Consider the following 25202-nt stretch of genomic DNA (forward strand, 5'->3'; position numbering starts at 1 on the left):
TACACACTAAAAGTGGTACTTGAGGCACAATCAGTGAAACCATTAACTCATGTACCTGATCTTCAAACCAAGTCTGCAAAACTGCAAGCACATTATCTGCTTTACACTCAGTTTGCAATTGTAAAATTGTAGACACACTTTTGCAAAACACTAAACACAGATCTCTACATTAGACACATCATTCAAAACTAACAGGTCTTGTGTTTCGTTTGGAAAACACTGCCATTCCAAATGCCTCACTCATTTACAGATTACCTACACCCAGTGCTGACGTGTGACAACACTTATAGCTAATTTCTTCACTTAGAAATCAGAGCTTGAGTACTATAAATAGGCAACAATGGAAGCCAATTTTGGAGAGAGCGTTAGAGGAAGAGGAGTGAGACTCTGGCAGCTCCGGACAGGAGTGAGACTCTGGCAGCTCCGGACAGGAGTGAGACTCTGGCAGCTCCGGACAGGAGTGAGACTCTGGCAGCTCCGGACAGGAGTGAGACTCTGGCAGCTCCGGACAGGAGTGAGACTCTGGCAGCTCCGGACAGGAGGGAGACTCTGGCAGCTCCGGACAGGAGGGAGGCTCTGGCAGCTCCGGACAGGAGGGAGGCTCTGGCAGCTCCGGACAGGAGGGAGACTCTGGCAGCTCCGGACAGGAGGGAGGCACAGGACTCACCGGGCTGGGGAGACGCACAGGTGACCTGGCTCTGGGAGCAGGGGCTGGGGAGACATCCGGGAGGCCTCTTCCTTGTCCGAAGCACCGGATACACTGGGCCGTGGAGGCGCACTGGTGGTCTCGAGCACAGAGCTGGCCCCACCCGTTCTGGCTGGATGCCAGCTTCCACCCGACAAATGCGGGACGCCTTTCACCGAGCCCTCTGGCCTGTGAATGCTCCGCCTCGACACCGTGAGCATCACCCCATAGCACGGGGCCTGATCAGTCCCATGCTCTCCACGGTAAGCACGGGGAGTTGGCTCAGGTCTGCTTCCTGACTCTGCCACACTCCCCGTGTGCCACCCCCCAAATTCTTTGGGGCTGCCTCTCGGGCTTCCTTGCCAGCCGTGTTCCCACATACCGCTGGTTCCTTTCTCCGACTGCCTCTGCTCTCCTAGCTGCCTCCACCTGTTCCCATGGAAGGCGTTCCCTTCCCGCCAGGATCTCCTCCCATGTGTAGACTCTCTTGCCGTCCAGAACATCCTCCCATGTCCAGGAGTCCACCTTACCATGCTGATTGGTCCGTTGGTGGTGTGAAGTTCTGTCATGGCTTGCTGAAGGACTGGGCCAAGGTTCATCATGGTAAGCGTACATTTTCTCTTTATTAAAAACGATGCCGACAAAACAAAGAACAAAGACAAACCGTGAAGCTTTAGGCTATGTGCCCTGAACAAAGTCTAAGGTAACTTCCCACAAAACAGGTGGGGGAAAAGGGTACCTAAGTATGGTTCTCAATCAGAGACAACGATAGACAGCTGCCTCTGATTGAGAACCACACCCGGCCAAACACATAGAAATAGAAAATCATAGAACATAGACTGCCCACCCAAATCACACCCTGACCAAACCAAAATAGAGACATAAAATGCTCTCTACGGTCAGGGCGGGACAGCTGTGATGGTTGTGAAAAACCATCCTGTTCTTTACCTCTCTGACATGTTTCCTTTTATGCCATGAAATACACTGTCATGACGTTGCACTCTTTGGGTACAGCGAGTTTAATGAAGGAAACTCCAATTCCCTTTGGAGTTTAACTAAATCAGAGGTCTGCCCCATGAGCACATACATTGATCTGGCGTCGTGGGACAGCCCCTTTCTGTTCTTACGAATATAACCCCCACCTTAGGAATTTATCTTCAGACCATGCTTCTCTCAATTACGAGAGGGCTAAGGTTTGAGTAGAGACCAGCTTACCTCGATAACCACGAGAGGGCTAAAGTTTCTGACGATTGCTGAATTCTTAACCATACCACGTGGTTAAACTCTGAGACTATCGAACAGACAGAATAAGAACAGATCTTTGATACTAATTACTAGTCTGCAGCTAGGAATTCAGTATCATTGAACGCGAAGACCCTCAACCGCTGAAACATCTATTCTATAACAACATTGCTGAATGTTACTCTGAACTACCCATTCTAACCACGGCAGAGAGTGAGAGGGCGGACAAACTCTCCAACAGAGACCACGACGACACACTGAGCGTAAATATATATATTGATTGCAATTGTTCCCGAATGAGTGGGCGTTCATGTGCAAAGGATTAGCATTTCAATTGTTATAATTATCAACATTGTAGTGTCTTTTTTGTCCACCAAGCCGCGATACCGGTTTATCCCACTAAGGAAACTCCGCTATCATTTCCTTGTAACTATATCTACTGTTCGTTTGTTTATGCATTTCTGTGATCATTTATTTACTAACTACCTAAATAATTTAAGACAATTGATGTATGGATGACTTATAGTGAACACTGGGTTCATGCAGATAACCAACAATTTACAATGTTAAAATATCTGAAAGTTTTTTGGGAAAATTATAACTATGTAATCTGAATATATTCCTTTGTGCCCCGACTTCCTTGTTAATTACATTTACATGATTAAGTTAGTTTAACCACATAATAATAATTACAGAGAATTTATTTGATAAAAATAAGTCTTCAGTTTAATGATGCCAAAGACATGACAGCACTGTAATTTGACACTACAGGCTACTGGTTGCAGTGGAAGTAAGGTAAACAACAAGTTACTGAATTAAGGTGTTATTGCTGTAAAAGGACAGTATGCTGCTGAATGCTGGTTTAATTGTGACTATATTTCACTTGGGATTTGAAATCACAACTGCTTGGTTGCTAATTACTTGAAATTCATGCTACTCCACCAGGTCTGTGAGCATGACAGAGATTGGTCAAAGATTTAATGGAAAGAATAGATACTTTTGCTTTGAGGCAAATAACACTGAAACATACAAGAGAGCACCAGCTGTTCCGGAAGACTAATCACGCTCTCCGCAGCCGATGTGAGTAAGACCTTTAAACAGGTCAACATTCACAAGGCTGCAGGGCAAGATGGATTACCAGGACGTGTACTGCGAGCATGCACTGACCAACTGGCAAGTGTCTTCACTGACATTTTCAACCTCTCCCTGTCCGAGTCTGTAATACCAACATGTTTTAAGCAGGCCACCATAGTCCCTGTGCCCAAGAACACAAAGGTAACCTGCCTAAATGACTACCGACCCGTAGCACTCATGTCTGTAGCTATGAAGTGCTTTGAAAGGCTGGTCATGGCTCACATCAACACCATCATCCCAGAAACCCTAGACCCACTCCAATTTGCATACCGCCCCAACAGATCCACACCTTTGTGAGAATGCTATTCATTGACTACAGCTCAGCGTTTAACACCATAGTGCCCTCAAAGCTCATCAATAAGCTAAGGACCCTGGGAATAAACACCTCCCTCTGCAACTGGATCCTGGACTTCCTGATGGGCTGCCCCATAGGTGGTAAGGGTAGGTAATAACACATCCGCCATGCTGATCCTCAACACAGGGGCCCCTCAGGAGTGCCTGCTCGGTCCCCTCCTGTACTCCCTGTTCACTCATGACTGCACGGCCAGGACGACTCCAACACCATCAATACATTTGCAGAGGACACAAGTGGTAGGCCTGATCACCGACAATGACGAGACAGCCTATAGGGAGGAGGTCAGAGACCTGGCCATGTGGTGCCAGGACAACAACCTCTACCTCGAAGTAATCAAGACAAAGGAGATGATTGTGGACGACAGGAAAAAGAGGACAGAGTACGCCCCCATTCTCATCAACGGGCTGCAGTGGAGCAGGTTGACAGCTTCAAGTTCCTTGGTGTCCACATCACCAACAAACTAACATGGTCCAAGCACACCAAGACAGTCATGAAGAGGGCATGACAAAACCTATTCCCCCTCAGGAGACTGAAAATATTTTGCATGGGTCCTCAGATCCTCAAAAGATTCTACAGCTGCACCATCGAGAGCTTGGGTTGTATCACTGCCTGGTATGGAAACTGCTCGGCCTCCGAACGCAAGGCATGACAGAGGGTTGTGCCTACGACCCAGTACATCACTGGGGCCAAGCTTTCTGCTATCCAGGACCTCTATACCAGGCGGTGTCAGAGGAAGGCCCTAAAAATTGTCAAAGACTCCAGCCACCCTAGTCATAGACTGTTCTCTCTGCTATTGCACGGCAAGTGGTACTGGAGCACCAGGTCTAAGTCCAAGAGGCTTCTAAACAGCTTCTACCCCCAAGCCATAAGACTCCTGAACATCTAGTCAAATGGCTACCCAGACTATTTGCAGTGCCCCCCACCACCTCCTCACCCCCTCTTTACACCACTGCTACTCTTGTCATATATGCAGTCACTTTAATAACAGTACCTACATGTACATACTACCTCAACTTACCGGTGCCTCCGCACATTGACTCTGTATCATTACCCCCCTGTATATAGTCTCGCTATTGTTATTTTACAGTTTCTCTTTAATTACTTGTTAATTTTATCTATTATTCATATTCATATTTATTTTTGTAACTGCATTGTTGGTTAGTAAGCATTTAACTGTTAATTCGGCGCATGTGACTAATACAATATGATTTGATTTGGACACAACACCAATCAAACAACTGCCACCTCAATCCAGGAATTGCCAGCCCAAACGTCGCCCCTTCCCCAACAGAAAGACACATAAACCGTATTTCCAATTTAACATTTTTATTCACTTGCAACTTGCTGTTGCAGAGTATGCTGGGAAATATGATAATGATGGGAGTGGTTTGGTTGAAAGTGATGTGTATGAGTTTCAAGATCCTGTATTAGGGTAAATCTAGGCCCTCAAAATAAGGCCTTATGAAATACGTCTGGTATTGTGTTTAAGAAAATAATAATAAATAATACATACACATTCTTTTAGAGTGTACATCAACGGTGTAAAAAATATACGTGAAATATTTGTTATCACATAACATCCGGTTGTCTATAATGTCCATATTTTCTGTTTTCCCCCTCTTAAACATGGACACATTCAGTGCAGCTCCAAAAATACTAGCTATTGAGAGAATTTGAAAAAAGTATCTCCCATTTGGGTTGCCGATCCCTGGTTTAGAAGACAGAACTGAAGGACCATAGAGCTGAGGAAATATAGGGCTGTGGGAACTGATACAACACGTTGCTGAGGGAACAGACATGGTCCCCGTAATTCTGTCAGTGGTTGGAGTAGAACTTGAATCTCCTTCTTCCACTGAAATGTGCAGTGTTGCTTTTTGTGGCAACTCTTCAATTATCATCAAGCAGGTAAGTTGTCCATCAATGTCAGGGTCTTCATGCTGCAAGCTGAAAGTTGTGGTTCAACTCAAAATGTTCCTTCAAAATGTTTACGTCAACAGCGGCTGCTGGACGGGAGATGAGGTTTATCTTCCTTGTATGCTCAGCATTAACAATGCAAAGTAACATGGCTTCAGGGTCTGAGGCTGCCATTGCTCTGTGGAAGTTGCACTTGCAATATCAAAATTGTGGTAACACAATGACATTGGAATCATGTTGTAACCAAAAACATTGTTAAACAAATCAAAATATATTTTAGTTTCTTCAAAGTAGCCAACCTTTGCCTTGATGACGGCTTTGCACACTGCTTTTCCTTCACTCTGCGGTCCAACTCCTCCCAAACCATCTCAATTGGGTTGAGGTCGGGTGATTGTGGAGGCCAGGTCATCTGATGCAGCACCATCACTATCCTTGGTCAAATAGCCCTTACACAGCCTGGAGGTGTGTTTTGGGTCATTGTCCTGTTGAAAAACAAATTATAGTGGGACTATGTGCAAACCAGATGGTATGGGGTATCGCTGCAAAATGCTGTGGTAGCCATGCTGGTTAAGTGTGCCTTGAATTCTAAATAAATCACAGACCGTGTCACTAGCGAAGCACCCCCACACCATCACACCTCCTCCTCCATGCTTCACAGTTGGAACTACACACGTGGAGATCATCCATTCGAATACTCTGCGTCTCACAAAGACACGGCAGTTGGAATCAAAAATCTTAAACCAATGGGAAGATTTCCACCAGTCTAATGTCAATTGCTCGTATTTCTTGGCCCAAGCAAGTCTCTTCTTATTGGTGTCCTTTAGTACTGGTTTCTTTGCAGCAATTCACACAGTCTCTGAAGCATTTATTTGGGGTGCAGTTAACTCTAATGAACTTATCCTCTGCAGAAGAGGTAACTCTGGGTCTACCTTTCCTGTGGAGGTCCTCATGAGAGCTAGTTTCATCATGGCGCTTGATGGTTTTTGCGACTGCACTTGAAGAAACTTTCAGTTCTTGAAATTTGTTGACTGTTGTTTCTCTTTGCTAATTTCAGCTGTTCTTGCCATAATATGGACTTGGTCTTTTACCCAATAGGGTGATCTTCTGTATACCAACCCTACCTTGTCATGTCAACACTGATTGGCTCAAACGCATTAAGGAAAGAAATTCCACAAATTAACTTAACAAAGACACACCTGTTAATTGAAATGCATTCCACGTGACTACCTCATGAATCTGGTTGAGAGAATGTCAAGAGTGTGCAAAGCTGTCTTCAACGCAAAGGGTGGCTACTTTTAAGAATCTCAAATATAAAATCTATTTTGATTTGTTTAACACTTTTTTGGTTACTACATGATTCCATATGTGTTATTTCTTAGTTTTGATGTCTTCACTATTATTCTACAATGTAGAAAATATTCTAAATAAATAAAAACCCTTGAATGAGTAGGAGATGGATAGATAAGATAACCAACATACATACAGTACTATCCAAAAGTTTGTGGTCACATAGAAATGTCCTTGTTTTTGAAAGAAAGCATATTTTTTTGTTCATTAAAATAACATCAAAGCTGGAAACAACAGATTTTTGGGGGAAAACAAATTCCATTAATATAACATCAAATTGATATAATAATAAATGACTATTGTAGCTGGAAACGGCAGATTTTCTATGGAGTATCTACAGGCGTACAGAGGCTCATTATCAGCAACCATCACTCCGGCGTTCCAATGGCATGTTGTGCTAGCTAATCCAGGTGTATCATTTTAAAAAGGCTAATTGATCATTGGCAACCCTTTTGCAATTATGTTAGTTCAGCTGAAAACTGTTGTGCTGATTATAGAAGCAATAAAACTGGCCTTCTTTAGACAAGTTGAGTATCTGGAGCATCAGCATTTATGGGTTCAACTACAGACTCAAAATGGCCAGAAACAAAGAACTTTCCTCCGAAACTCGTCAGTCTGTTCTTGTTCTGAGAAATGAAGGCTATTCCATGCGAGAAATTGCCAAGAAACTGAAGATCTCGTACAACGCTGTGTACTACTCCCTTCACTGAACAGCGCAAACTGGCCCTAACCAGAATAGAAAGAGGAGTGGGAGGCCCCGGTGCACATCTGAGCAAGAGGACAAGTACATTAGAGTGTCTAGTTTGAGAAACCGATGCCTCACAAGTCCTCAAATGGCAGCTTCATTAAATAGTATCCGCAAAACACCAGTCTCAACATCAACAGTGAAGAGGTGACTCCGGGATGCTGGCCTTCTAGGCAGAGTTGCAAAGAAAAAGTCATATCTCAGACTTGACCCCCCCCCCCAAAAAAAGATTGAGATGGGCAAAAGAACACAGGAAGATTGGAAAAGTGTTATGGATCTAAATTTGAGGTGTTCATGTTACAAAGAAGAACATTTGTGAGGCGCAGAAAAAACAAATAGATGCTGGAGGAGTGCTTGACGCCATCTGTCAAGCATGGTGGAGGCAACGTGATGGTCTGGGGGTGCTTTGGTGGTGGTAAAGTGGGAGATTTGTACAGGGTAAAATGTATCTTGAAGAAGGAAAGCTATCACTCAATTTTGCAATGCCATGCCATGTGGATGGTGCCAATTTCCTCCTACAACAGGACAATGACCCAAAGCACAACTCCAAACTATGCATTAACTATTCAGGGAAGAAGCAGTAACCTGGTATTCTGTCTATAATGGAGTGGCCAGCACAGTCACCAGATCAACCCTGTTGAGCTGTTGTGGGAGCAGCTTGACCGTATAGTACGTAAGAAGTGCCCATCAAGCCAATCCAACTTGTGGGTGGTGCTTCAGGAAGCATGGGGTGATATATCTTCAGATGTCCTCAACAAATTGACAACTAGAAGCCAAAGGTCTGCAAGGCTGTAATTGCTGCAAATGGATGATTATTTGACGGAAGCAAAGTTTGAAGGACACAATTATTATTTCAATCATACATAATTATTTATAACCATGTCAACGTCCTCACTATATTTCCTATTCATTTTGCAACTCATTTCATGTATGTTTTCATGGAAAACAAGGACATTTCTAAGTTATCCCAAACTTTTGTAAGGTAGTAATATATATATATATATATATATATATAGTATTATACAACGGGAGGTTCTAATGCTGATTGGTTAAAACCGCATTCCAGCCAGATCCTGAATGTTGATTGGTTAAAACCGCATTCCAGCCAGATCCTGAATGTTGATTGGTTAAAACCGCATTCCAGCCAGAGTCTATTCCACAAGTTACCCCCGGCTAAATTTATGATGCTAAAATGCCTATTCCATCTCTGCGAAATTCACTGTCTCATCAGCCCAGCCGGGCAATTTAAAAACTGGATCTCCACTATAAAAAAGCATCTACACATTATGTCACATTTCTTTTAGACTAACATTTAGTTTTCAACAGGAGATATTTGTATAAACCCTGCTGTCTGTCTCTCTGACATTTGCAACATTGTTTCAATATTAAAATTCGATCTCAAGCTGTCCCATAATAATGAACATGTCCAGAGTCCAGCCAAGACAGACAGCATTTCTCAGTCGAAATCATGAATCAGCTGGCATCATTTTTATAGATATATACAAAGATTAGTGTAGGGACTATATTTGTTGGAAGGATGAAATAGTATGAATAAATTCATCAAAATAATGTTTTTAATTGAATATGTTGGTAACCCGTTGTATCGTGCCAATATATCCTCCAAACATTGGCTTCGAGGGCACTATCACTTAATTATTCAGGGTGCATGTCAAAATAAATGTTAAATAAAATAAATACAACATTTCTCATGACTGGGAATACAGATATGCACCTGTTGGTCACAGATACCTTTAATAAAATGGACCTCACAATAAGCCTCAGGAATCTCTGTGCATTCAAATTGCCATGGATAAAAATGCAATTGTGTTCGTAGCTTATGCCTGCCCACACCATAACCCCACCGCCACAATGTGGGCACTCTGTTCACAACATTGACATCAGCTAACCGCTCACCCATACATGTGGTCTGTGGTTGTGAGGCCGGTTGGACGTACTGCTAAATTCTCTATAACGACGTTGGAGATGGCTTATGGTAGAGAAATGAACATTACAGTTTTTCTCAATTGCTAAAACACTAAAACCCATTGGCTGAACAAAGTTCTCAGTTGCCTGGACTCATTTAGCTAATTATGCAGTCTGTTGTCAATACCTTCAACAATTTCACATGGTAAAACACAATTTGCAGATCTCACTTAGACATTTCAGCAAAACTCTAAACACATTCTCATTCTCAAAACACATTCTGCACTCTAATGCACATGTCATCCATACTGGTAAACACAAGTGGCAACAATCAAATACAAATAGAGAACATGTGTCATTGATTGAACACAACCACTCAAAATTGATTTAACCTGTTTCAAATGATGCGACACAACCACTATAAGCCAGTTCAGAGAGCAAACAGGTTGTTGAAGGTGGGAAGGAGAAAGTCTGAGAATGGATACTGTAGTACAGTGCATTGTAGGCTGTATACTGTACAATGGATGAATTGTATGGCCCTGAACATTGTGCTTTCCATTTATTAACAGTACTGACTGCTCAATAGATTTTGACTGGTTGCAGGTTCATATCAACAAAGAACAAGATTTACAGTATCACAGAGACAAAGGACAAGTTTGTGAGATGCAGGGTACAGTACTGTAAAAATAGGGGTACAAGGAGAAGGAAGAACAACAAACTAAATTGCAAAGAGCAAAGCAGAGTAGTAATTTTTGATCAATTTTGAGCTACTATGATAGAACATGTTTTCGTTCATCAAAAGATAATGACGGAAAAATATGAATATTTTTTTAGATAAAAAATGTACTTCTCCCTGAGAATTGTATGTTTTGAACAATGTGTTTTCTATTTTTCGTGTGTTTTCTATTTTTGTTTACTGACTGCTTGAGAGTGTATATCATTTTGATCACTTTGTTTGTGATTTGAGAGCCGTGTTTGATTTTGAACACAGGTAAAACTGTTTTGAGGCGAATGTTTCATTTTGCAAGAGGAGTCAGAGGTTATGTAAATAGTGCTTGAAGATGAGGTTTTGTGTTGAATGTTTTCAGGAAATGGAGCAAGGTTTCATAAATTGTGTTTTAGCAATTGAGAAAAACGGTAAATTATCTGGCAACAGCTCTGGTGGACATTCCTGCAGTCAGCATGCCAACTGAACACTCCCTCAACTTGAGACATCTGTGGCATTATGTGACAAAACTGAACACTTTAGTGGCCTTTTATTGTTCCCAGCACAAGGTGCACCTGTGTAATATGTATGCTGTTTAATCAGCTTCTTGATATGACACACCTGTCAGGTGAATGGATTATCTTGTCAAAGAAGAAATGCTCACTAACAGATTTAAACATTTTACCATTAACAAAGTTTACACTGACGCCAACAATAGGTAAAAGCTTGCTACGTAGATAATTCCAATTTGTGCCACCATTTTTGGAAATATTTTTTGTCTGAACATAAACGTGCAGTCATCGTTTAGGAGGTCAGATGTAATCAAGGTCAAACTTGAAAGACGTATTTGTAAATCTATCACCACAAGGCCTGTTCACCTAAAACCTCTGGTAAATTTAATCTAAATCAAAAATAGTCTCACAAAATCAAGACTGAATATGCATGATAAGGGAACCTAAAACATTTGTGACTACAAAGTTTTCACATCGATTATGTTTACAGAACTTAATCCAATAAATGAATAGCACTGTTTGGGTTTACAGTACCTGTCCTGGCAGAACGGTTGCGACCCTCCTGTCTGCGTGTGTGGATACAGCTCTGCTGGGTCTTCATGTGTTGGGACACCAAGGCACAGTCTGGATGGATGGCCTCCACCTGGAGGGGGGAGGGAGGGAGGGAGTATGAGAGAGAGGGAGGGAAGGAAGGGGAGATTTTTTTTATCTATGAAAAAGTACAGAACTTGTGTAATGTGAAAACATATTCCTGCATCTTTACCGAGACGACAAGTGACACCATACAACATTGTCCCTTTACGCACACTGTATCATTAACTCATTCAACACATACTGTAGAGAGTTACACACTCATTATCACCCTGTCTTCCAACCCTCTGTCCCATCTGCAGGGCAGTGAAAAACAGTCCCACCAAAACGACTTGTTTACTTCATTATAGAGACCATCTGCTACTGATGCTGTTTGGGTTAGGGCTCTGTTTATATACACACACCCACGGGAGAGGGTGACAGTTCTCCAAAGACAGTATCTATAACTACAGTAGAAACGGAAGTTTCGGTAGAAACTTTGTGTGCTTGCTCAACTGGATGAAAGTATTATTAATGACAGTGGAAGAAGTGTACATAGTGAGAGAGGTCTATATCTTTGAGATATATTACAGTAAAGCCAACGTCTTTAAAGGGAAATTCCACCACTTTTCAACCTCATATTCGTCAACTCCAGCAAAAAAAGACAGTGAATAGTGAATGGAGGAAGCTCTTCCTGTGGATATGTTTTTATTTGGCCAGATAGGCTACACTGGTTGTCTAGATTCATGTGCTTCATTTTAAGAGTTGAGCAACAGATGTCGCAGTCCAAGAAAGCTGGGATCCTTTTTTCAATAGTGGCCAGTCAAAACTCTGTTTTCACACGTGATTGCGCAATGACTTTATAAGAACACGTGAACAGGCTAGAGGTGGAGGCTGCACTGTAAAACCCAATGTGCTGTCATTACTCAAAACTTTTAAGGAAACCGGTTGCACGTAACATATGAGTACAGTTACGTAAAGTGATTTTGTTGTCATTACTCAAACCGATAGAGTCACTGCGACCCTGTAGGGGTACAAATGTAAGTGGTATATCATCTTGAACATTGCCCCCACCAAGCCACGCCTCCAATATAATTTCCCAGAATGCCTTTTCAAGTGAATCGCAGAGTTATCACCCATGACTGTATTTGTTAGTGACAGAGACAATGTTGCTGAATTCGTTCATTTTTAGTCCTGAATTTCTACGTAAATGTTATACATGTGGGAGACAGGAAACATCAGGATCTACCAGCAACAAACGGTGGAATGAACGACTGAGGAGGAGGGTGGCAAGATGGAAGTTCAAAATCTTCACTGCCCCCCCAAGCTGCCCAGACCAAGACAAAGCTCAGACCTGGTTTTTATCCTTCAGCCTGGCTGCCGTGTCGCTTTGCTTTTAACGCGACGACCAAGGCTCCAGCACCAGCAAAGGCCAATGGACACATTTTCTACTACCACCCACCGTTTCTGTCTCTCTCGATTTCTACCTACACCTACCTCCCACTACCACACTCACGGAACCAACCCGGAACCCACACCTTGACCCGGAGCAAGCGGACCCCAGGGGAGGGCCATCCCTGACCCCTGGGTCTAGGGCTCCCTTGTGTGTCTGCTTGCTCTTCAAGTTGTCTTTCCTCCTGATTCCCGGTTCCTGTTGCTTCCAGGCCCACAGTCCCAGCACCAGACGCAGCACCAACCCCTGGTTTTCCAGCCCTGGTAGCAGCAGATATATGGCTGCTCATGGTTGCCTCCACATACCCAGCACAAGGTACGTACAGAGATCTGCCCCCATGGAGTCACTCACAATGAACACACATACTGTTGGTGAGTGCACCAAAGCCAGGCGGGTCTGAGTCCTGTTTGTTCACTCTATCCTCCAGCACCAGCCCGATAGACATACCCTCCACTACTCCCACCCCCCTTCTCCCTCTCCATCGCTCTTCCCCCTCCCCCCACTACACCTATCACTCTCACAGAACTAGACCAGAAACCATTCATCACCACATCAGAAGAGGTGTGACGGAAGGACCAAAGATTTAGACCTGCGCTCGGAACGAGTAGACCACATGAGAGTACCATCACTGACTTCCGGGTTCTTTGTTTCTGGCTCAAAATGGCCAGAAACAAAGGACTTTCTTCTGAAACTCGTCAGTCTATTCTTGTTCTGAGGAATTAAGGCTATTCAATGAGAGAAATTGCCAAGAAACTGAAGATCTCATACAACGCTTTATACTACTCCCTTCACAAGACAGCGCAAACTGGCTCTAACCAGAATAAAAAGAGGAGTGGGAGGCCCCAGTGCACAACTAAGCAAGAGGACAAGTACATTAAAGTGTCTAGTTTGAGAAACAGACACCTCACAAGTCCTCAACTGGCAGCTTCATTAAATAGTACCAGCAAAACACCAGTCTCAATATCAACAGTGAAGATGCTGGGATGCTGGCCTTCTAATTGCAAAATGGTTTTCTAATGATCAATTAGCCTTTTAAATGATAAACTTGGATTAGCAAACACAATGTGCCACTGGAACACAGGAATGATGATTGCTGATAATGGGCCTCTGTGTCAAGGCTGTGGGCAGATGAAAGGAGTCAGGTGCAGGAGAGCTGAGATGCGTGGACAAGGTATGTAATACAAGATACACCAATGTAAACACAATACTACGGTGCGGGAAAATACCGGTACCACGACATAAATGGGCGTAATAACAAAACCCGGCAACAAAATACCAGCCGTCAGAAACAGCCTGAAAACAATAAAACAAACACGCACACCAACATGGAGGAAACCAGAGGGTTAAATAATGAACATGTAATGGGGGAATTGAAACCAGGTGTGTAGAAAACAAACATGGAGGAAACCAGAGGGTTAAATAATGAACATGTATGTAATGGGGGAATTGAAACCAGGTGTGTAGAAAACAAACATGGAGGAAACCAGAGGGTTAAATAATGAACATGTATGTAATGGGGGAATTGAAACCAGGTGTGTAGAAAACAAACATGGAGGAAACCAGAGGGTTAAATAATGAACATGTATGTAATGGGGGAAGTGAAACCAGGTGTGTAGAAAACAAACATGGAGGAAACCAGAGGGTTAAATAATGAACATGTAATGGGGGAATTGAAACCAGGTGTGTAGAAAACAAACATGGAGGAAACCAGAGGGTTAAATAATGAACATGTAATGGGGGAATTGAAACCAGGTGTGTAGAAAACAAACATGGAGGAAACCAGAGGGTTAAATAATGAACATGTATGTAATGGGGAATTGAAACCAGGTGTGTAGAAAACAAACATGGAGGAAACCAGAGGGTTAAATAATGAACATGTATGTAATGGGGGAATTGAAACCAGGTGTGTAGAAAACAAACATGGAGGAAACCAGAGGGTTAAATAATGAACATGTAATGGGGGAATTGAAACCAGGTGTGTAGAAAACAAACATGGAGGAAACCAGAGGGTTAAATAATGAACATGTATGTAATGGGGAATTGAAACCAGGTGTGTAGAAAACAAAGACAAAACAAATGGAAAATGAAAAGTGGATCGGCGACGGCTAGAAGGCCGGTGACGCCGAACGCCACTCGAACAAGGAGAGGGACCGACTCCGGCGGAAGTCGTGACACTCTGTACGCCTATGTAGATATTCCATTAAAAAGCAGCCATTTCCAGCAACAATAATCATTTACAAAATTAACAATGTCTACACTGTATTTCGGATCAATTTTACGTTATTTTAATGGACAAAAAAATGATTTTCTTCTAAAAACAAGGACATTTCTAAGTGACCCCAAACTTTTGAACAGTAGTGTATATTTTCTCATATTGTTCCCCCATAGTGCCATGCTCTACCAACTGAGCCACACTGGACCAGTTGAAGGATTTCCTGAACCAACCACAAATTCTGTAAAACCCGGGAAATTTACCAGGATTTTGCAACCCCACCTGCAAGTTATCCAGCGAGAGTTAGAATATCCAACTGTTGACATTTTTCTTCATCTGCAAACTGCATTCATAATGACTGTCAGAGTTGGAAACAGTCTGAGGATACTACCTAAGCCACTTAGACTGGAACAAGCCTTTCAGTAACAGGTGCAAAAATCGAACTAAATGATTGGATTCGTTTAGAAAATGTATGTTATTTATTTTTGTGTGGTATAAGATCAATCATTCAGTCAATGTACATGCAAAAAACATATTAAAAAAAATGTTTAAATGTATCTGCGTTAACGCATAATAATCATTATAATTATTTTACAGTAACTGCCAGTAAGTTACCGTAAACAAAACTGTTTTTTCCCTCTTCTTCTATGGCATTATGGTTCGCCGCAAGCATACGGTAGAGGTGTATGCTGCCACCTTCTGTGTGGGCTGTGTCGGCCTACTGTTCTGGGTAAATTCAGTAAATTCATTCAGCTTTGTGACGCATAAAGGGGAAGGATGGGGGGAAAAGGGGAGTTGCCCCAGCAACTAACCCTGCACTCATTAAAACCTCACCACTATTCCACCACTTTGGCCCTATCTGACCCTACATTATATGGGGGGGAAAGGGGGAGTTGCCCTAGCAACTAACCCTGCACTCATTAAAACCTCACCACTATTCCACCACTTTGGCCCTATCTGACCCCACACTAGGCCATCCATCTGGGAGGATGGGACACTATCCTTCAACACACTTTGTAACTCTTATGCAACAAAATCTTGTACACCCAAGTACTTCTCTGCAGCTGCGACCACAATATATATTTTCTGTGATTTTCATTCCATTTCTGCAGTACAGTTGATAACCCGACAGTCAAATTTTGGCATCAATAGAGTAGCTATCTAGCTATATAAACCACGCCCCTCTGCAACATGCCTTCTCCGATGTTGGTTACAAGACGTTACTTATTTAAACTAGGTCAGAGAATACTATTTTAGTATTGGTGTATTCAAAGGAGAATTAAGGCGATGTCACCTTATCCCTTAATAATAAATCTAAGTGTTTGACATTGGGAAGTAACTTCAGGGTAGCCTAGTGGTTAGAGCGTTGAACTAGTAACCGAAAGGTTGCAAGATCGAATCCCCGAGCTGACAAGGTACAAATCTGTCGTTTTGCCCCTGAACAGGCAGCTAACCCACTGTTCCTAGGCCGTCATTGAAAATAAGAATTTGTTCTTAACTGACTTGCCTAGTCAAATAAAGGTCAAATAAAAAAAAAGTACTCCCCCTGCCCCACAGTAGCTGCACTCTTATGTCCTAAAGCTACAACCTTCAGTTGTGGAATAGATCATGGTCTCACCAGCTCAGTAGTAACTTCATGATAATACTTTATCGATGTGGAAGCAAAAGTCATTTGTCATCATACTTTCATCTGGTTTCATCCAATTTCATGAAAAACATCATTTTGACTGCATATGACCAGTTATAACAGTTGAATTAGAATACATGTATTTTCTAATACAAATATAGACTTGAAAGTAGCCCTCTTAACTACAACATTATCGGTAACAGTAACAACCTTGTACTTGCTATGACTGTGGTATATTGTTGTACTTGCTATGACTGTGGTATATTATTGTACTTGCTATGACTGTGGTATATTCTTGTACTTGCTATGACTGTGGTATATTGTTGTACTTGCTATGACTGTGGTATATTCTTGTACTTGCTATGACTGTGGTATATTGTTGTACTTGCCATGACTGTGGTATATTGTTGTACTTGCTATGACTGTGGTATATTCTTGTACTTGCTATGACTGTGGTATATTCTTGTACTTGCTATGACTGTGGTATATTCTTGTACTTGCTATGACTGTGGTATATTATTGTACTTGCTATGACTGTATATTCTTGTACTTGCTATGACTGTGGTATATTCTTGTACTTGCTATGACTGTGGTATATTCTTGTACTTGCTATGACTGTGGTATATTCTTGTACTTGCTATGACTGTGGTATATTGTTGTACTTGCTATGACTGTGGTATATTCTTGTACTTGCTATGACTGTGGTATATTATTGTACTTGTGTGGTACTTGTACTTGCTATGACTGTGGTATATTCTTGTACTTGCTATGACTGTGGTATATTGTTGTACTTATGACTGTGGTATATTATTGTACTTGCTATGACTGTGGTATATTCTTGTACTTGCTATGACTGTGGTATATTCTTGTACTTGCTATGACTGTGGTATATTCTTGTACTTGCTATGACTGTGGTATATTCTTGTACTTGCTATGACTGTGGTATATTCTTGTACTTGCTATGACTGTGGTATATTATATTGTACTTGCTATGACTGTGGTATATTCTTGTACTTGCTATGACTGTGGTATATTCTTGTACTTGCTATGACTGTGGTATATTCTTGTACTTGCTATGACTGTGGTATATTCTTGTACTTGCTATGACTGTGGTATATTCTTGTACTTGTACTATGACTGTGGTATATTCTTGTACTTGCTATGACTGTGGTATATTCTTGTACTTGCTATGACTGTGGTATATTCTTGTACTTGCTATGACTGTGGTATATTCTTATGACTGTGGTATATTGTTGTACTTGCTATGACTGTGGTATATTGTTGTACTTGCTATGACTGTGGTATATTATTGTACTTGCTATATTCTTGACTGTGGTATATTCTTGTACTTGCTATGACTGTGGTATATTCTTGCTATGACTGTGCTATTCTTGTACTGACTGTGGACTATATTCTTGTGTGGTATATTCTTACTTGCTATGACTGTGGTATATTCTTGTACTTGTATGACTGTCTTGTACTTGCTATGACTGTGGTATATTCTTGTACTTGCTATGACTTCTTGTACTTGCTATGACTGTGGTATATTCTTGTACTTGCTATGACTGTGGTATATTCTTGTACTTGCTATGACTGTGGTATATTCTTGTACTTGCTATGACTGTGGTATATTCTTGTACTTGCTATGACTGTGGTATATTCTTGTACTTGCTATGACTGTGGTATATTCTTGTACTTGCTATGACTGTGGTATATTCTTGTACTTGCTATGACTGGTATATTCTGTACTTGACTGTGGTATATTCTTGTACTTGCTATGACTGTGGTATATTCTTGTACTTGCTATGACTGTGGTATATTCTTGTACTTGCTATGACTGTGGTATATTCTTGTACTTGCTATGACTGTGGTATATTATTGTACTTGCTATGACTGTGGTATATTATTGTACTTGCTATGACTGTGGTATATTCTTGATTAGCTTAGTTTAATACACTGACGGTAATTCACTCTGGATAATAGTCATTGATAAATGAACAAAACGTAAAGGCAAAAGTACACTGCCGGGTATCATTTAATGACCTCCAACGCCAAATGTGATGAAAATACAAATCGTTTGAGTGCGGAGCTCATTAGAATAATACCCAACAGTGTGCTTTGCAAAAGCTTATTTTTAACCATTTTTTTTAAACATAACATTCATTTGTCATAACCAGATGCTCTTGTCCAGATTAACTTAGTCACTGCATTCATCTAAGGTTGATAAAAAAATCAAATAATTAATAATATATATATATTAACAGTTATAGCAAGGACAATGTTTCTGTAACCGTTACTAGGAATGTTGTTGTAGTTTAGAATACATTGGTCTTCAAACTATAATGTCATTGTAATAGGATGTATTTCTTTCTGTAAGTTACTTTCAAATGCAGCACAGTGTCATGCTACAATACTGTGAAATTATCCTAATATACTGTAATGAAGTCAATTCTACTGTAATCATGTTAGTATTTCACTAATTACTTGGGATTAGTTCAAGCAAGTTGGCTGCTAGGTATTTGTATACTGCAGCATATTTATGAGTATTTGGTGTTTCATATCAGTTGCACTTCTAGAACCCTAAACAAAGGCTTCCAAACTGGTTTTGATTACAAGGCAGAACAGATCAAAAGGACACAGCTTAACCTCTATTCAACCCCTACAGATTTAAGACACTGTCACTCTGACCTGTCTCCTGAATATATTACGTTGTTAATTAAGACACTACTACCACATATCACTTCAATTGGTACAGCACTCACTAACGGGTGCAACACATTTCGCCTCTTACATGGGGCACGTCTAAAAATATGTTCTCTCTCATTTACAGAATGCTGCGGTAAATATATGGCAAGATAGTGTTAAATTGTATTGTAAAATGATTACAACAATTGCAAACAGTTCATCCAACTTTTAGGTGCATACACTGCCACCTACTGTACTGGAGTGTGAGGGAAAGGGGGAGTTGCCCTAGCAACTAACCCTGCACTCATTAAAACCTCACCACTATTCCACCACTTTGGCCTTTTTTGGCACTTTTTTTTTTTAGAAAAAGGAAAATTACCCTGCCAACTATTAGCCCTCACAACAAAACAAAAAGCACCACCCCATTCCACTATTTAACCCCATCTAATCCTACTCAACACCCCCTGCAACTCTTCTGCAGTAAAACCTCTCAATCCCACGTACTTCTTTGCAAATGCCACCACAACCTTTATTTTCTGTGATTGGCTATGAATGCTACCATGGCTATGAATGCTACCATGGCTATGAATGCTACCATGGCTATGAATGCTACCATGGCTATGAATGCTAAGAAACCCACCTTACTGAAGCACATATTATTCCCAACACTCTATTGGTCTCTGCCTACTCACAGGAATCTTCTCAGGATCCCTCACCCTTTACCATCTTCTACCACTCTCTTCACAGCTTCATCATTCAACACTTTCTGTACTGCTCTGACCCTGGCAACCTCAACCTGCCTTTCTCATGCCAGACACCTTCGATCTCCAGCCCTGCGGGGGCACACACACACACACACACACACACACACACACACACACACACACACACACACACACACACACACACACACACACACACACACACACACACACACACACACACACACACCTTCGTCTCATGCCCTCCTGGACACTTCTCAGTGTTAGGGAACTACTACCACATGCCACTTAAATTGGTACAGCAATCTCACTAACGGGTGCAACAAGTATAGGCAACCCTCAAAATGTATTAACCTTTTCATACGCGAGTTCCAAATATCTCTAACGGTCGCCCCCAGTGAGAGTTGATTTATGCATGTGATGTCAGAATGCACTCACTTTTCCAAAATGTGATTATTACGCAACAGGACATATAAAACAATGATATAACATGCGCTGCAGCTAATTATCTATAGGCTATGTTTCAACTTGTCAATTTCAAATGATTTTCTAACAAGTTGTATTTTCTAACAGTTTGAATTGAGGTGTGTTCCGCCTCCTCATTAATTCACATAGAATTAGCCCATTTCAGCGTTGCGGACAATTTATGTTTGAGGCTTTACTGAGCCGGAGAAACGTATCTCTTCATGGGTTCTCTCTTCAAGAGAGCCTATACACTTCACCAATGTTTGTGCAGATCAAGTATGCAGACATTTGTGCAGTCTTGGAAAATGTTCTGGCTGGCGCTCGCATTGCAGTCCCTGTCGTTTTCCTTACAAATAATTACTTTAGACATGGGTGCGTTCCTATAAAAGTAAGCTCCTTATTTTATGTATATTGTGTTGTTGTTTCTACTTGTAGGTGCATATAGTATATATGTATGGAGCATAATGTATTTACTGTTTTCTTCACATGTTTTCAAGTACTGGTGTCAAATCATGCATTCCGATTATTGCATAGATTGTAATGGACACCTATGATGTGTAAAACATTTTTGGAAGGTTGTACTGATTATAATGAGCTAATGCTAAGCTATTTGGCAGCTATGTGTGGCACCATGTTTGTTGAGACTATACAATGCATTCTGGGTGTCACGTAAAACATCTGTCAGACCAAAGATGTTATAATGAGGTAAAGAAATGGGTCACTCATCTTTCGGGTAAACTTCCGGAAGGGAATGAAGGGAAGTGAATGACCGTAGATGACACACCCCCTTCAACATGCATACTGCAAACAGACCAAACTCCTCTTGTCTCCTCTAATCATGTTTGGTTGATGAAACAAAAAAAAGATGGCTACCCATCATTGGATTCCTTTTGATTTCTAGAAACTGTTTTACTCAATTATTGCGATCAATGGTGAGTTCACCCATGATGTGATTCATTATATATAGTAATTGCTATTAGATAATTCATTTTGTAGTTTCTGTCAGCTGAGAGTTATAAAAATATGACCGCTTGTGTTACCTCAATCTTTCCTCAGTTAGTGCTTGGACAAATGTAGCCTACATTTTCCGGTTTGGATGATGGTGTCATGCTGTGCTACTTCTGTGAATGTCTGAAAATTGCATCCCAAAATAAACTGGTCATATTCTGGACATAACTTTGTAAGGACTTGTGTTTATGCAAAATGTTTGTAAAAAAAACAGTGTCGAGCTCAAATGCTGATTGTTGTGTCAATCGAAACTGGACCTTCTAAATAAGTGTTCTAATCACACCGGTTTGAGCGTTATGCTACAGGGACCACTGTAGAACCACACGGTTTGAGCGTTATGCTGCAGGGACCACTGTAGAACCACACGGTTTGAGCGTTACGCTGCAGGGACCACTGTAGAACCACACGGTTTGAGCGTTACGCTGCAGTGACCACTGTAGAATCACACGGTTTGAGCGTTACACTGAAGGGACCACTGTAGAATCACATGGTTTGAGCGTTACACTGCAGGGACCACTGTAGAATCACATGGTTTGAGTGTTACACTGTAGAATCACACGGTTTGAGCGTTACGCTGCAGGGACCACTATAGAATCACACGGTTTGAGCGTTACGCTGCAGGGACCACTATAGAATCACACGGTTTGAGCGTTATGCTGCAGGGACCACTGTAGAATCACATGGTTTGAGCGTTACACTGTAGAATCACACGGTTTGAGCGTTACGCTGCAGGGACCACTATAGAATCACACGGTTTGAGCGTTACGCTGCAGGGACCACTGTAGAACCACACGGTTTGAGCGTTACGCTGTAGAATCACATGGTTTGAGCGTTACACTGCAGGGACCACTGTAGAATCACATGGTTTGAGCGTTACACTGCAGGGACCACTGTAGAATCACATGGTTTGAGCGTTACGCTGTAGAATCACATGGTTTGAGCGTTACACTGCAGGGACCACTGTAGAATCACATGGTTTGAGCGTTACGCTGCAGGGACCACTGTAGAATCACATGGTTTGAGCGTTATGCTGTAGAATCACACGGTTTGAGCGTTACACTGCAGGGACCACTGTAGAATCACATGGTTTGAGCGTTACGCTGAAGGGACCACTGTAGAATCACATGGTTTGAGCGTTACGCTGAAGGGACCACTGTAGAATCACATGGTTTGAGCGTTACACTGCAGGGACCACTGTAGAATCACATGGTTTGAGCGTTACACTGCAGGGACCACTGTAGAATCACACGGTTTGAGCGTTACACTGAAGGGACCACTGTAGAACCACACGGTTTGAGCGTTACACTGAAGGGACCACTGTAGAACCACACGGTTTGAGCGTTACACTGAAGGGACCACTGTAGAACCACACGGTTTGAGCGTTAGAGCGTTACTTTGAGCGTTACACTGCAGGATTATCACACCCGTTTGTTGGAACGTGTGAAAAGGTTAATGAGCCACAACACCATGCACTCACAAAAACTTTTTGCAACTCAAAAAATACAGTATAGTACTGATATACTGCAAATTTCTAGCAGCACAGCAGATTTACAGAAAAAGGGTTTTAGAGTCCCCCAAAAATGGTATGGTACTGTATTCTGTGGGATATAGCGTTCTCACTAATGGGTGCAACAAATCTAGCCTCTTACAAGGCATGCTTCAAAATATGTTAATGAGCCGGAGATTATTTAGCAACCAAGAACATTTTCCCACAATGCACCATAATTCACAGTATGCTGCTGTAGATATACAGCAAAACAGGTAATACATTACTTTACTGTACAAAACAGGTGATACATCACTTTACTGTACAAAACAGGTAATACATCACTTTACTGTACAAAACAGGTGATACATCACTTTACTGTACAAAACAGGTAATACATCACTTTACTGTACAAAACAGGTAATACATCACTTTACTGTACAAAACAGGTGATACATCACTTTACTGTACAAAACAGGTGATACATCACTTTACTGTACAAAACAGGTAATACATCACTTTACTGTACAAAACAGGTGATACATCACTTTACTGTACAAAACAGGTAATACATCACTTTACTGTACAAAACAGGTAATACATCACTTTACTGTACAAAACAGGTGATACATCACTTTACTGTACAAAACAGGTGATACATCACTTTACTGTACAAAACAGGTAATACATCACTTTACTGTACAAAACAGGTGATACATCACTTTACTGTACAAAACAGGTAATACATCACTTTACTGTACAAAACAGGTAATACATCACTTTACTGTACAAAACAGGTGATACATCACTTTACTGTACAAAACAGGTAATACATCACTTTACTGTACAAAACAGGTAATACATCACTTTACTGTACAATTGTGTTGTAATTTTCGCAGTGTAGCGGAACGCCATTGAACCCCTATAATGCATTGCCCTTTGCAGTACTGTAATATAGAATTACAGTAGCTAACTGTTAAAGTGTTGCTGTAAATTTACAGCAATTTTTTAGTTATATTAACATTTTCCAAATCATCTAAAAGTAACTTCTTTGATGTACACAATCCATTTGAAGACACTTTAAGAGGATTTGGACAGGAAGGGTGAAAATAAAGGGTCCATACATCAAAACTTCCTCTTAGTGAGAACGTCCAATGTCATTTTGCTCCGATATTTGATTAATTTAATGAAAATAAGATACATAGACTTTAGCTTTTAAGAGTCAATTACTCAAATTCAAAATAAAAAGGTATACAATTGATTTGAACACAATCCTAAAGGGGCAAGTTTTTATTTTTTATTGAAAAACAACAACCAAAATTCAATTATTTCCCTTCAAAATGTGTTCTGGGGATCGCCAATATGCACATATTTAAATTTGACCAAATATTTCCCTTAAGGGGGGCGTTTCCCCCCAAGTTACCCTAGTTGTGGGTCTTTCCCCTATTGAAAGATACCTTTAATATGTTTACACTTTCTTTTTGTTTGACTTTGAACACTACAGGGAGATGCCAAGGCCATGTGTCCTAATAGAGACACGGGAGACACTCAAGTCTCTTTCACAGTCAGCACCGGAGAACCGGACTCTTGCTGCTCATTTACGCCTTCAGAAAAATGATACTGTACGAGGACCGCACGGAGTACTGTTAGACACAGTCGCTGTGTCCCGGTCTCCGTGGTTGGCACCGGAGCACACCAGACTCAGCACGATCCTTTCTCAAAGGAAATGAACTTAACAATAACCAGCCGGATCCTGGGACTATGATGACAATTGGAAGGACAATGATCTGTAAGACTGGATGAAAGATTCAGTGTTGCAGCCTAATAATCAGGGAAATTAAGTCCCAAACTTTTTAGAATTCTTTCTCATTTAACCTATAGAAATAATGTATAGTTTGGATAGTGTGTTATAGAGCATTGTATAAAATATGCTATATTGATGATTAAATTGATTCGCAATTAAAAGAGGTCGAAATAATGTTTTGAATGTTATAAAAGCATCTACTTACCGTTCCCCATACAATCTGATGCAGCCAAATAGCAAATAACGTGCGTATCCATTTCAACGACGAAGTTTTAGTGAATAACATTGTCCTTTATAATTAATTGCCCCTTTTCTTAGTATAACAGATGGTTCAAAGAATAGTACAATGCATTGACATCACTCTAAATAAGTATCCTAATGATTTAATGAAACACTGGTTAGTTGTTTCTCTACCTCATGAACGAAAACTAGTATTGTTTGATTCTCTTTCAGTCTATTATCCACAGATTTGGCATTTGCCTGTATGTAACCCTTCTTGTCGCCGTTATTCCGAAGTTTTGCAGGGTTTCTCCAGCGCAGTTATGCTGGGCTTAGTTCCTAGCAAGACTTCGTCATACTCGTACAAGAGACAGGACTCGACTGAGTG

At 41.2% G+C, this 25202-nt stretch overlaps 1 protein-coding gene across 1 annotated transcript in view; it reads right to left on the minus strand.

Annotated features, from left to right (window-relative positions):
- Positions 1–24881, minus strand: part of LOC115145415 (pituitary adenylate cyclase-activating polypeptide type I receptor-like) — an 80321-nt gene extending 55440 nt beyond the window's left edge. Inside the window, 2 exon segments of the mRNA XM_065002805.1 lie at positions 11098–11206; positions 24801–24881. Coding sequence (XP_064858877.1) covers positions 11098–11206; positions 24801–24881 — 190 coding nt within the window.
- Between the last annotated feature and the right edge of the window lie 321 nt (positions 24882–25202).

Source organism: Oncorhynchus nerka, linkage group LG17, assembly GCF_034236695.1.
Source record: "Oncorhynchus nerka isolate Pitt River linkage group LG17, Oner_Uvic_2.0, whole genome shotgun sequence".
Lineage (NCBI taxonomy): Eukaryota > Metazoa > Chordata > Actinopteri > Salmoniformes > Salmonidae > Oncorhynchus > Oncorhynchus nerka.